The sequence below is a fragment of the Eulemur rufifrons genome, chromosome 15 (genome assembly GCF_041146395.1).
Source record: "Eulemur rufifrons isolate Redbay chromosome 15, OSU_ERuf_1, whole genome shotgun sequence".
NCBI classification, from domain to species: Eukaryota; Metazoa; Chordata; class Mammalia; order Primates; family Lemuridae; genus Eulemur; species Eulemur rufifrons.
In genome coordinates, this window is record NC_090997.1 from 44,928,757 (window position 1) to 44,943,146 (window position 14,390).

Genomic DNA, 14,390 nt, shown 5'->3' on the forward strand with positions numbered 1-14,390 from the left:
TAAAAAAAGACAATTACAGATCAAAATAAATTATGTCAGGAAAATACACAGAAAATTTAACACTGAGATACATCCTGGTTAAGTTACTAAATTTCAAAAATAAAGCACCCAATCAAGAAAACTCCATGGGAAATGAAATAAACGTACTTCACGTGTAGGTATGTTACCTAATCACAAAGATCACGATCTGGTTCAAGTAGATAATTTAGTAAGGATATTACATATGAATAGATTCATCTAATAGAGAAGCTGCAAACTGGTATACCTGTTTCACCTGCTCAGTTGTCGTTTTTTCATTTGAATTAGTTGCCAACATATAAAAATTTTATGACAACATTGGGATTGTTCTGTGCATTTGCATCTATGGTACCAGAAGACAAAATTCAAAGTCAAAACTAAACAATGTTATTCTTTTATTTCTAAAAATGAAAGCAAAAAAAGACATTATTTCTAGATCTATTTTGACACTATTCCAAATATGCTAATTTTCTAATGATTAAACTTCCTTCTGACACTTCTAGGATTATTTTATCAGAGAAGTCATGATTTCTTAAAAAAAAAAAAAAGCAAAGTTAAAAAAAAAAATAAAGTACCATGAGCCCTTCTTAAAAAATCTATATAAAAAGAAATCCAATTAATCCATATATCAGGAAAAAGATTGGTGGTAAGCATTTTATCCAATTCAATATAAAATGAGGAGACAAGTTGTACAGGTATGGTTAATAAACAGACTATAAATCCTACAAACTGAGTGAGAAAGTTAACCCAACACAAACTGGTAAAGATAGAGGAAAGTTATACATCTAATGTTCTCACCTCTCAAGGCACAGGTTGATAGTGTCTAAATTTGAAACATCAAGTTTTTTTAAAAAACCCTCCAAACTAATTGTTTTTTACAGTCTCTTTTCTTATCTGTAAAGACCTCATTTAGGAAATACATTAATAATTCTTTGAATTGTACTCTGGTTTCTCTTTTGTTGAATTCAAACAAAACTATACTTAATATTTTTTATTTAAAACAGCATTCTGGTAATGGGTACATAAGGAATCATAACACCATTACACTTTTAGTTTGTTGGACATTTTCCATTATAAAACTGAAAAAAAAATCATTATAACACAGCCCAGTTCTTATAGAAAGTATATCTATCTAGACATCATTCCTATCTTCCTTCATTTTTTCTGCCTATCTGTATACAAATATATCTACGAATAAAAGTCAATCAATGTTAACAATAGTGATTATTTATGGGGGAGTTTTTAAAAAACTCTTTGCACCTGTTTGTATTGTTTAATTCTTTATAATGAGCAGGCATTATTTTGCAAAAATGAGAACTTTTTCTTTGCCAAACCACAACTTTATAAAAGTACTTTTAGGGAATTCCTACTGAAAATTAAGCAATATGGCTCAGATATGTATGCTTTTTGCTTATCTAACTTCACATACGGCCAAACCATTCACCTAGGGTAATGGATGATAAGTTCCCCACACCAGAAAGTCTAGAGTAGAGGTAGTGGGAAAGGGGGGATTCAAAATACCTTGCCCTCAAAGAATCTAATATAACATAGTAATGGCTCGTATTTATTGAATGCATACAACATACCAAACACTAAGCATATTCTAAGCACTCTACCTGTATTAATTCATTGAATCCTAGACAAATCCATAAAATGGCTAAATAATTTTACAGACGTGGTACAGGGAACTTACCAGGGAATCTATCAGATGAGAAACTGGATTTAAACCGGAGTCTGCCATGGTCAACGTTCTTAATCACTACACCAGTGGTTCTCACACTTTGCTGCATGTTGGAAACACGCTGGGGATCTTTAGAAAACGCTGATTCCCACGTGTAAATATTATGATTTAATTAGTACAAGCTGGGCATCAGGATGTTAAAAAGTTCCCCAGCTGATTCTAACACTGCATTATACCTTTCTGCCTCCAGGTTGCCCTTGGATAGCAGTTAGCAAGCCTGGATGAACATCAGAATCATCTGATGATTTTTACAACTTTAAGGCCCCTGTCCCATCCCAGGCCAATAGGCCTGGGCTTAAGTATTTTTAAATGCTTCTCAGGTGGTTCCAGTCTGCAGACAAGGCTTAAGAACCATGGCTTAGGGAGACTGTAGTAGCCTCCTACTTTAACAATGCTCAGATTAGTGAGTATTTTTAATTAGTGGTATATCTTTCTCTCAAATGGGTGGGGTTAAAAAAAAAAAGAAAAAAGAAAAAAATTGAGAACCACTTCAAGTGGTCAAATGTTAGCGACCATGGTTTTTAATTCACCTACATTCTCATAGGTTCAGAATTATTCTGGAAATAATACAACTTTCTTCAACTGTCTCAGAGGTTGGATTTAGAGCTTTCTCAGATAGGAATGTGGTCTATAGGTCTCCTTAGCTTCAAGGTTTCTTTTCTTTTTCCCCTTCAGATAAAGCTGTTTCTCCTGGCATTGGGCTTCATCTAGGACTAGCTAAGGTATAGAAGGTACTATTTACAACTACTTGAGGCCTCAAACTGATGAAAGAAAAAGTTTTACAAAATATGCTAAAAAGTTAATGAAAACAAAATAATAAAAGGAGACTACAACAGTAAACCTGAAAATTTTAACAGAGAAAATAAAATCAACAAAATATTAGCCACAGTCCTTAAGAAATAAACTAAAGAATACAATTGAATGACGAATAAATCTGAGGTTGAAAGCAGGGAGCACTTCTTAGGACAGTATCAAAAGTGAAAATCCACAGCTGCCAGATCTGGTTTGGGAACCTAAGACCAGAGATTCTAAACACATAATATAAGAATGGCTAATATGGGTTGTGTGCTTACAGTGCACCAAGCACAATTCTAAGCCTTAGATTTGGAAACCTAATATCAGAGATTCTATTGTAATAGAATCTTTGGCTCCCAGAACATCTACTATGAAAGCACATTAATCAATTACCTTGCAGCAGTTCTCAACCATTTGCTTCCCTGGCACATAGGCAAACATGATTCCTACCCCTAGGACCCATACACTGAGCACAAAGCCAAAAAATATCCTATCAGTCTGGCTCTAGACCAGTGTTAAATTCAATTAAGAGTTAAAGTTGCCAGGCAAGATCAAAATCTGTGGTAACTGCATAAAAATCCTAGTTTTGCTAATGAAAAAGAAATCCATATGCTTTTGCAACCAACCATAGGTGGCAAAACTGACATCTTCTTATGAAAATTATCTCTGTATTTTTATCCATATAACACAGTCCACAGACTATGAGTCTTAAAATTCTTAAAAGGTTACCAATCACTCTTCCAGATATTAAATTACTTAAACTGTCAATTACCCCTGGTTATTTCTCACTTCTAACTCTGCTATACTACCCAGGTCAGGCTTTGTAGGTTTGCAACCAAGAGCCAATGCAGAAACCTTCCCACATTTACAGAAACTTTCCTCAGGAACAGGTCTGGATAAACTCCAAGACACAAAAAAAGAAGCAAACAAGGTAACAGTTGAAACTTCAGGGTTCAGAAGAGAAATTCCCAAATGATTTGGAGGGCAAGTTACTACTAATTATCTGTAATAAAAGAAATTTAGCATGGCTTTATGTACAACTTGTGGTTTTAGGCAGGATTGAATGAGGTGGGTCTGTGAGAATTAAGTAAGCAGCAAAGTATAGTATATACTGAGATAATTCAGTCAGCCCTGTTGTACCCTTTAATGTAGATGAGTATCTTTCCAACATAAATATTTTACCTTAGGACTAATGACAACAATTGGTCAACAAGTTTAATTGCTTTTTGAGGCCACATCTGAAATTTAATGATAAAACTCATCAGCAGAGTGAAGGGGTCCTGCCTTCCTAGTCACTGTTAGCAGCGTATCTCCTCTATCAAGTTATGTGGATATAAGTTAAGGCAAACTTAAGGCCACTTATGTACCAGTTACATGATAACTAAATGCAATTCATGATCCTATACTGGAAAGAAAAATCAACAAACTGGAATACAGACTGCAGATTAAAGTACTATATCAACATTATGTGAATCTAGTAACTGTACTGTGGATAAGATAAGCCTGTTCTTAGGAAATAAATGATTATGTATTAAGAGGTAAAGGAACTTGATATCTGAAACCTACTTTCAAATGATACAGGAAAAAATATTATGTTGATAGATACATAGAAAATGATGATTTGATGGCAAAATGTTAATATTAATAATTGGTGAATCTGGATAAAGGGGATATGGAGTTCTTTGTTCTATTTTCACTTTTTTGTAAGTTTGAAATTATTTCACAATTATTAATAAAAGTAAAAATAAATAAATAAAATGAACTAGCTAAATTTAAACTTTAATGCAGAAACAGAAATGGAAAGGAAGAAAGAAAGGAAAACAAATCTGTACTCTGCTGCTGTTTCTGAGTCAGACATAGTGCTGGCTATTTTACAAATGTTATTCTGTAGAATAAAAAGAATTCTGGATTTCAAGCAAACAGCTGGGTTAGTATTTCTTTTTCTTTTTTTCTTTTTTTTAATTTCAGCATATTATGGGCATACAATAGTATTTCAACTCTATGATTTCACATTTATGTGACCTTAGGTTATTTCTTTCATCTTCCTCAATCTCAGTGTCCTCTGTAAAATAAAAATAATACGAATATCCTGGTATGATTGAGATTAAATGAGATGAAAATATCAAGCATTATATACCATATGTGCACATCACTAAGCATAGCAAACCATTGTGCTTAGTGTAGAGACACAAATCTTCGTGGGACTCATGTTTCTGCATGTCTTGTAAACAAGGCACAAACTGCCTTGTTCTGGACTGTCTTTTCAAGGATATTTGTATAGCAAACAGATTTGTAAAACAGAAATACTCCCTCACGCCAGAGCAAAGGTCAGGCATGCTTACTGCTCATTATAAAAGACTCAGGGTTTCTCTCCAGTAACACGGCACACTGCTTATGGAGGTATCATCTGACCCTGTTCACATTGTGCTGTGGGAAAAAGAGGGGCTTGGGGAACTGACACAAAACATTGTTGATACTCTGGTATCAATTACTGCTAATGCTATGAATAAAAAAATCCTTTTCTTTCACTGCAGGGTCTTATGTTTTCTGCCACCATCCATGGAACTGTGGTAGGCTAACTGGAAGAGTAAAATCACAGACCCTTCACATTCTTGACACTGAGCACTTTCTGTTAACCTTACCTCATTAGATTTTTTAGTAGCCCTGTAAAGTTAAGCAAAATACTACATAAGTGAAGTATCCCATAAATAGCAGTTATTATTATCTTCATCATTATCATTATTAATCCTTGCAACAGTCCTGTAAACTTTGAATCAATACCATCATCTTATACCTGACAGATTAGTTAACTTGCCAAGAGTTAGTCACACAAATGGTGGGGCTGGAACTTTAATCCATCCCACTATTACCATGTTATCTTATAGCTTTAAAATTATAATCTCATTCAGTGAAAATGTAAATTTTATATGACAACACATTCAGGCACTCATTCTTCAAATATGTATTAAATGCCTTCTATGTTCCAGGCACTTTGCTGGTGCTGGGGAAATAACACTGAATAAGACATGTTCTCTGTTTTCATGAAGCTTACAGAGGAAACATACACGAAAACTAGACAAAACAACAAAATAATTACTAACTCTTACAACTGTCATGACACAAGCAAACAAGGGACTGAGATAGAGAACTGGAGGACAAACTTTTCAAATTGTAGTTTGGCAGTGAGAAATAAATTCATGAGTCTCAACCACCAGTTTTTGAAAAATGAAGTAGCTCAGAACAGAAAAGGACATATACACATTATGTATTGTTTTGTGAAACTTTCTTCTTGCATAAAGGGTCATGGTATAAAATGCATTTCTTTTAAGCACAGGGAATAATCTATGCAATGAGAATGCAATGGGAATGGAAAGACCTTGCTATGTTAGAAAAACTGAAAATAACATTGTGGTTGGAACCCTATAGATAGGATAAAGTGGCATGAATTGAGATTGGAGAAAGAAGCTCAGGTTCTGGCAGAGACTCTGTGCAATGTAAAAAGATAAGTGATAAAATTTGACTTACATTTTAGAAGTCACTTTTCTTGATAAATAGAGAATGGATTGGAAGGAGGGCAAGAATAGGTGATAATGGTGGCTTGGTTTGCAATAGAGAAAGGGAGGGCAGCAGCAGTGGAAAAGAGTGGATGAATTCAAGATATTATTTTGAAGATAAAATCAATAGGACCTGCTGAAATAAGGCATCAGAGGCATACTCTAAATTTCAATCAAATTCACTCAAATATTGTGGTTCCATGAACACACCATGCTTTCCACATGTGTCTATGCACGTGCTCCGCTTAGCATACCGTACCCCCTCAAACTCTCACCCTATTTACGTGGCACACTCTTACCCATACTCCCTTCAAGACTGAGCTTCAACATCAACTTTTCCACAAAGTCTTCTTTGACCCTTAGGAGCTTTCTTCTCTACGTTCCCTTAGCACCTTGCACATGCTTCTAATGTAGCGGTTACAGACTGCATTGTAATAACCTGTTTATAACTGTTTCCCAAGCTGTCTGGAGCCATTCCAGGGCAGAAACCATTTTCTTATTCACTTTTAACTTTGGGCCTAATGACAGTGCTTAGAAAACTGTAGACTCATTAATCAAAGTTTGCTAAATGCACATGACATTGCATGTAATACATTCCTTCATTCCTAAACTAGTAAAAGGATCTTCAATACTTAGTAAAAGTACTAAGTACAGGTTAAGTATCCCTTATCCAAAATGCCTGGCACCAGAAGTTTTTTGAATTTCAGATTTTAGAATATTTGCATTATATTCACTCATTGAGCATCCCTAACGTGAAAATCTGAAATGCTCCAACTAGCATTTCCTTTGAGTGTCATGTCAGCACCCAAAAAGTTTCAAATTTTGGAGCATTTCGGATTTCAGATTTTTGGATTAGGGATGTTCAACCTGCGTTGTACATGTTTTTATTCATCTTCAAGTTTCGGATCATTCCTCAATGACTCCATATTCAGAGAAATATGTAACTGCATAATTTACATTGCCATATAAATACATTAGATTCTGTTTAATGATCAGATAGTACTTCTTGCCTTCACAAACTAAACAGCATAGTGTATAGGAAAGATCTCAATTTGTTCATAAATCACCTATACAATTTATTGACTGTGGCTTTGGGTAGGTTATTTAATCTCTCCGATCTCAATTTGCTCATTTATATAATAATTTAATACTTTTCTATCACAGGGTTGCCATGGAGCTTAAATGAGAATGTAAAGTAACTACCACAAATAAATACTCAATAAATGTTAGTTCCTATTTCTCCAACTTACCTTCTTTACAAGGAAGAATATAATCTTTGCAAAACCAAACACAATATAATTCTCATCACCGCGTTATCTTGACCTAAGGGCTGAGAGCAGAAACCATCTACCCCTACACCCAGTTTGGATACTGTGGTCCAAAACTACCTACCCCAATATAATTCACTGTCTACATAAACATGACTTTATTATTACTTTGTCTTCATTAGCATAACTTTACTATTCTAGAAAACTCCTGCCCAGAAAAATAACTGGATTGTTCGTTATAGGAACAATCTATCAGGTCAATAGAAAGCATCAAGAATTTATGCCTTAAGATTCCTTATTTGCTCTTTCCACCAATCTTAAACTGCTATATCAAGATCAGTGTCCAATCCCAATCAGCCATCCCCCCCAGCAAGCCCCTCCAACCCTCTGCTACTGAAAAAGCGGCCTTAAACCATGCTTCAAATTATCAATAAAATCTCACCTTGCTTTCCCAGTTTGAGACACTACCAAAGCTCTACTGTGGTGGTGGTGGTTTTCCTTACTCTAGCAAGCAATAAACTCAGCTTTGTCTTACCTAAAGGTCGTGTTGGTGATGCATGTGAAATTACCATTGGAAAGGGCAGAACATCGGTAACCATAAAGACAAGGCAGAGGGATTTCCCCACAAATGTCTAGAAACACTACAAAAATGAGCTAAGTTAAATTATATGCCAGGCAAAATATGTCCATTAATAAAAAGGAAATGGTTTATCAAGACCACAATAGAAAGTTTCCTTGTAAAATTCTACAAGTGGCCAAGAAATCTTAAAAATTCTTTTTGACGAATCTCAGGTTTGTATTACCATTTTTTATGCCTTTTTCGTTACAGCGCTGTTCAAATATGACTCTGAATCAAGAAAAACTGGGTCTCAGATATCTCATGTATCTTTGGGAGTTACCAAAAATAATTCTAGGATAGGCTGCCAAAGCGACTGCAAGAGAAATACCAGCTTTTAAATTAGATCCCTTCGAATGGCAATTCAGATCCATCATCAACTTCACTAAGTGAAATGAACACTAATTTCTGCAGGGTCTAATCATGGCCTAATGACTTTCAACCTAGGTAAAGCATACAAACTGTGGGGTGGGAAGGAGTGACGGAAACAAATGCCTTTCAAGGTTTACTCCGACCCTCCACAGGTTTGCCTCAGGAGCTCGAGCAGCTCCAGAGAAGGGGCACGAGCTGGCGGAAGCAAACGGAATTCCATGGAACCCGCTCTCCCTCTGACTGAGGACTGGCCCACAGCGGTGAAAGTGCTTTGAGGTCCATGGCTCCGGGGGGGCCCCTCCTTCTGCCCGTTCCGATATCCGTACCTGGCTGGCGATGGACCTACGAAACCCGCACGCCATGACTGGCTCTAGGAAGCGCGCCACAGTCCCGCCCCCGCCCCACCCTCTTTGCACGCCCCGCCTCCACCCGCCGGAAGCCCGCCCCGGAGGGGGATGCCAACCAATCAAGGGCCCGCGTGTCCCGCCACTAACCTCTGCCCTGCTGCCGCGAGGGCGCGCGGGAAATCCCGAGTGCATCTGGAATTCGCGGGGACGCTAAGACCATGGCCACCTCCTCGGTGTCCAAGGTACGTGGGGGCGGGTGCATACTGGGGCTCTGCCGCTGCCTCATTCCTCTTTGAAGAAGGGATGAAACGGAGGTTACGTAGGCCTCAGCTCCCTGGCTTGAAAAGAGGGAGCGGCAAACCGAGCTAAGGCGTCTTTGCCCCAGGTCCAGTTGGGGCCAGCTGTGCTTAGGAAGCGAGGATGCGGATCTGCCTTGTGGTGCGGCTAGGGATATTTTTAAGTTCTGATTGGTGGAGATCGGATACCCCCAGGATGTGCCCCGGTGTCTGTTCCTTTTTCCGTCTCATAAAAACATACTGTGCGGCAAGCACTCCGTTAGGTACCGAGATACAGTGGTAAACAAAGTAGACTTAGAGTCTATATTCAAGAGAGACATTAAACACACACACTGATGATCACAAATTGTCGTGTTAGCAAGGAAAAAAAGTTTTAAGGAGAGAACAGAGGAGTGGGAAGAACCTAATAGAAATTGCCAGGGGTTAGCGAAGACTTTTTGGAAAAGGTGACATTTTGGCTGAGACCTGAAAAATGACTAGAAGTTAGGCGAAGGATTGGGGGAAGGAGGGTAGAGAGAATGACATGTTCTTTGGCCCAGAAAATAGAAATAAAATGGCCCATTAAAGGAATTGAAAAATCGGTATAATCTGAGAGTAGAGAAAGAGCGGGAACGTTATGAGAATGAAAAAGTAATGCAGCTGTGAGTGTGGAAAGGCAAGGATTTGCAAGACATAGTGTAGCTGGTAAGATGATAAACCCTTGGTCTGCATCGTCCAATATGGTAGCCTCTAGCCACGTGTGGCTATTAAATTTGAATTAAAATTAAGTAAGATTAAATAAAATTAACAACATTCCTTAGTCTCACTAGCCACATTACAAGTGCTCAATCACCACATGGGGCCATAGCTGCCAATTAGTGCAGATACGTCACATTTCTATCATTACAGAACGTTCGATCAGCGCTGCTCTGGACCATGTAAAGTAAAATTTTTAGTTCTATCATAAGTGTAGCAGGAAGCTCCTAAGGTTAAGCTATCTAATGAAGCCGAAAATGAAGGTGAAGAAGCTGTAAAGACATTTTCCCCTATATTAAAACAGTGGATTAAAGGATCTGATTTTTGATTTTGATTAAAATGGTCTATGAGAAGTATGCTTTCCAAAAGTACACCTCAAGGAGAGAGTACGAGCCTTAGGGTTTATGGTTAGAAAGGATTGGCTCTGATGCTAGGTGCAAATGCTAGAAGAGATTTCACTGTACTAGTATTTTTATAAAGATTAGTGCTGTTTTTGTTTTTAGGTTTTAAGTGGTCTATCCCTGAATCCCGTTTGTTGCAAAAGCACCTCTTATTTTTATGTATTTTGCAGAAAGTAAGGTTTTCTTCAGGAAAGTATTTTTGGCATTTATAACAAATGCTTGTATTGGGATGATTATGAAGTGGACCTTACATAAATAAGAACCTTTAAAGACTTTTTCAGGAATTCATGGAACTGCTAGCTTTTTTTTTTTTTTTTTTAAAGCTATCTAAACATTTTTGCTTTCTTTTCTCATGATATTTTCTAGCCTTTGTCCCTTCTCCTAGACTTCTTCATCCATGTCAAACACCATCATTTGACTAGCAGTTCAAAGTGGCTAACCATATCATTACCAGTGCCTTATATTAGAATCCACTCTGGGCATTCTTCGTATCTTACTCCTTTGTGTGAATTGCAGGTGCATGTGCAAAGGAGGCAATGACAAGCTTATGATTATACATACTTTTTCTAAATATTCATGTGTATGTCACATAGTTCCACTAGTTGCATATATAAGAATATAAGGCATAGTTCTTAATTTGGAAACTGTAACCTAAATAGCCCCTTTTATTTGCACAGCTATCTTTAACAATATCCTGAGATGACTTTTCCTAGGTCTATTTCTTTAATTCTTTCTTTCATTTTCCATAGAAATGGAAATCTTTTTTTTTTTTTTTTTTTTTTTTTTTTTTTTTTTTGTTGAGACAGAGTGTCACTTTGTTGCCCAGGCTAGAGTGAGTGCCGTGGCGTCAGCTTAGCTCACAGCAACCTCAAACTCCTGGGCTTAAGCGATCCTACTGCCTCAGCCTCCCGAGTAGCTGGGACTACAGGCATGCGCCACTATGCCCGGCTAATTTTTTCTATATAGATTTTTAGGTGTCCATATAATGTCTTTCTATTTTTAGTAGAGACGGGGTCTCGCTCAGGCTGGTCTCGAACTCTTGACCTTGAGCAATCCACCCGCCTCGGCCTCCCAGAGTGCTAGGATTACAGGCGTGAGCCACCGCGCCCGGCCAGAAATGGAAATCTTTAAGAAGCTATCTATGTGTTATGACTTTAGGTTCGGTAGAATAGACTAGTACCAGTAACTTGGGCTTTGTACTACTAGTCAAATAATAATGTAAAACTACCAGGAAAATTACTTGGCAAACATTCATTCTTTCCATATACTGATTGACTAAAGTATATGTTAGCACTATCCTAAACACTGGGGAAACAATCATAAATAAAATAGAATCTGTGCTCTGAAGGTGCTTACAATCTACTTGGGGAGACAGACCCATAAATAACTATGATGCACAATGAAATTGATTTAAAACAATGCAAAATAACGATGTTCAAGTACTATGACATCTCAGGGACAGGAGCATTTTTGGCTAGAGAATCAGGGAAGGTTTCCCAGAGGAGATAAGTTTTGAGTCGTACTTTCATGGGTAAATGTATAAGAGTTTATCAGGTGAAGAAAGGTAGGGTAAAAACAGTAGCCCAAATTGTCTGTTTCTTGTCAAGGTTATAGATACTTGGGGTTTAATTAAATAAGTTTTGGGTAGGGAGAGCATCCCTATTTTCTACTTTCTTGATCTTCATTTTAATGTATAGTATTAATTCTTCTAAATTTTATTGTAAGGTTTTTTGGATTGGCTGGCACCAGAGAAAGAAAGACGAGCAGAGTTGAAAGGAATAAGTAAAGAGGCTTTATTGGGGCACTCCTGGGTGAGGGTAACGGGTCCCAAGAGAGGGGGGGCCCGGGTGAGATTCTCAGGTCCCGGAAGAGAGAGAGACCTGAGAAGTCACGCCGCCCAGAAATCTGAGTGGGTGTATATATGTTTTTAGGGCTGGGGGTAGGGGTTTCTTTGGCAGGAAGATTTGTGGTGGGGAGAGCAAGGAATTGTCCCTTGCAGTTTTAGGGTGGGTATTGAGAAATAGGAGGGGCCCGTGGTATGTGTGGATTCTAGGAACCGAGACCCTTATCAGGGTAACCATCCAGGTGTGTTTGTCCTTTAACTTAGCTGGGCCTTGCAGGCATTGTCCTTGGCAGGTCTCGTGGGCTTCTTCTTTTTCCATTAGGGAGGGGAGGGGTGCCTGCCACCAGCCTTACATTTATAATAATGGAAACTTTCTGGGTTTAAATTTCATCACCTTTTATTTTCTTTATCTGCCTCCTAGATCAGATCCTATGGGAGGGAGGGGAACAAAATGGATAGTCCCTTTGTTGTTTTAGAATTTTCCTTCTATAATTCAAAGAGAAGTGATTCCTAAAACTTGAAAGAAACATATACCCTCCCCCTTTTAAAAAAAAAATCTGCTTATCTATAAAATACTTGGTTAATCAGATTTGTCTCCTCCTTGGAAACTTTATGCCTTTTGTCTTTCTTTCATAGGGCTGCTTTGTTTTTAAGCCAAACTTCAAGAGGAGAAAGATCTCTGTGCCAATAGGTAAGTTGTCTTAATATCAAATCTGTTAGTCATCCCCCCCATGTTGTCTTAAGCTTGAAGAACTAATCCTAATTGAATTTAGTAATTTTTTTTGTCTAATCTTGGCTTACTTGCTGTGTTGATGTAGCGGTTATGTTCCAAGGCATTGGTCAGAGGGATAAGAGTTCTAATCCAAATGTACTATCAAAAGACAAATTGAAAAGTAAATTTCCTTCCAAAGATGTGTTGCCTTTATTTAAAGAAGAGTGTCTTTTTTTTTTTTTTTGAGACAGAGTCTCACTTTGTTGCCCGGGCTAGAGTGAGTGCCGTGGCGTCAGTCTAGCTCACAGCAACCTCAAACTCCTGGGCTTAAGCGATCCTACTGCCTCAGCCTCCCGAGTAGCTGGGACTACAGGCATGCGCCACCATGCCCGGCTAATTTTTTGTATATATATATTTTAGTTGTCCATATAATTTCTTTCTATTTTTAGTAGAGACGGGGTCTCGCTCTTGCTCAGGCTGGTCTCGAACTCCTGACCTCGAGCGATCCACCCGCCTCGGCCTCCCAGAGTGCTAGGATTACAGGCGTGAGCCACCACGCCCGGCCAAGAGTGTCTTTTTGATGACTTCTCTGTCATTGTTTCTTTATCTACAGCTTTAGAAATGAAAATGAAAGTCAATTTATATTAGAAAAGCATTTTGATCCTTGATTGAGTAATCAAAACAATTACAAAAGCTGATTGGCCATCTGGATTTCTAATAATGAGGGAAATAAAATGATAATTGATTATACAGAAAAACTAAAAAAGAAAAAGACTGCAAATTTGTATATATTTTCTAAGGAAAATTGTGTAAAAATTATTTCTAATTCAAATATACAGTATTTATGGGAGACTTAAATATGCTTAAATTTGGTATGGTATTCCATTTTATGAATAAACTTGACAAGGTAAATTAAAGAAAAAAATCATCTATATGGAACATGCAGTAATGGGCTTAGTAACTACATGTGTGTTAAATAGATATTACACATTCTAATTGAGGAGTAAGTGCTGTGCAAACCTATACATGTTGAGAAAAAAGCCCAAGATCTTCAATCTCTTATAGTAATTCTGCCTGTTAGAGCACAAAGTTGTGGAATCATCCAGACTAGAACTAAAGTCATTTGGAGTGTGGTCCTGACCCTAACTAGCTCTATGGCCTGGACCTTGCTGTTAAACCTTTCTCGAGGTGTCCTCATCTGTAAAATGAGGGGTTAGATTGGCTTATCACTAAGATTTCTTCCTATTCTCATTCTATGCTTCAAAGAGCTAACATGCAGGACTTTGTGAGACAATTATAAAAAACCATGTGGAGAAATTGGTGTTATTATGAACTGTTACTACTTTGGCCTTGTGGTTTGTGTTCCAACACTTCCATCTCTCAGTAGCCTGAGGGAAAGGAAAAAGCTGGGAAAGAACAGCCAAAGACATTCCAGTCTCAGATCTGTTACAGATTTACAAGTGACCCAGATTCTCTGCCTATTAATCTTCACATCCTTTCTACCAGTTTGTGCCCTCTATCCTCTCTTATACATACAGGTGACCCACACTATTCTTCTCAATCACTTTTTATTCCAACTGAAACAAACTTGTTAAATTTTGTTAGAGGAGTGGGTTTTAAATACCCACAGACACACATATTATTAAGGGAGTGGATTTTCATCTCTTAGCCACACACATGCACACACACACA

General features: G+C 37.7%; 2 protein-coding genes across 4 annotated transcripts in view; one reads left to right on the plus strand and one right to left on the minus strand.

The window, feature by feature from the left end:
* RARS2 (arginyl-tRNA synthetase 2, mitochondrial) overlaps positions 1 to 8,718 on the minus strand; it is a 67,641-nt gene extending 58,923 nt beyond the window's left edge. The window contains exons 1-2 of the mRNA XM_069487993.1: positions 8,691 to 8,718; positions 1,712 to 1,828 (exon numbers count right to left, since the gene is read on the minus strand). Coding sequence (XP_069344094.1) covers positions 1,712 to 1,759 — 48 coding nt within the window. The 5' untranslated portion in view covers positions 1,760 to 1,828; positions 8,691 to 8,718. The remainder of the gene's footprint in view (positions 1 to 1,711; positions 1,829 to 8,690) is intronic.
* Positions 8,719 to 8,895: 177 nt separating this feature from the next.
* The window catches only part of ORC3 (origin recognition complex subunit 3), a 63,065-nt gene continuing 57,570 nt past the window's right edge, over positions 8,896 to 14,390 (plus strand). For all 3 annotated transcript variants that reach the window (XM_069487653.1, XM_069487654.1, XM_069487655.1), the window contains exons 1-2: positions 8,896 to 8,953; positions 12,623 to 12,677. In XM_069487653.1, the coding sequence (XP_069343754.1) occupies positions 8,930 to 8,953; positions 12,623 to 12,677 (79 nt within the window). In that variant the 5' untranslated portion in view covers positions 8,896 to 8,929. The remainder of the gene's footprint in view (positions 8,954 to 12,622; positions 12,678 to 14,390) is intronic.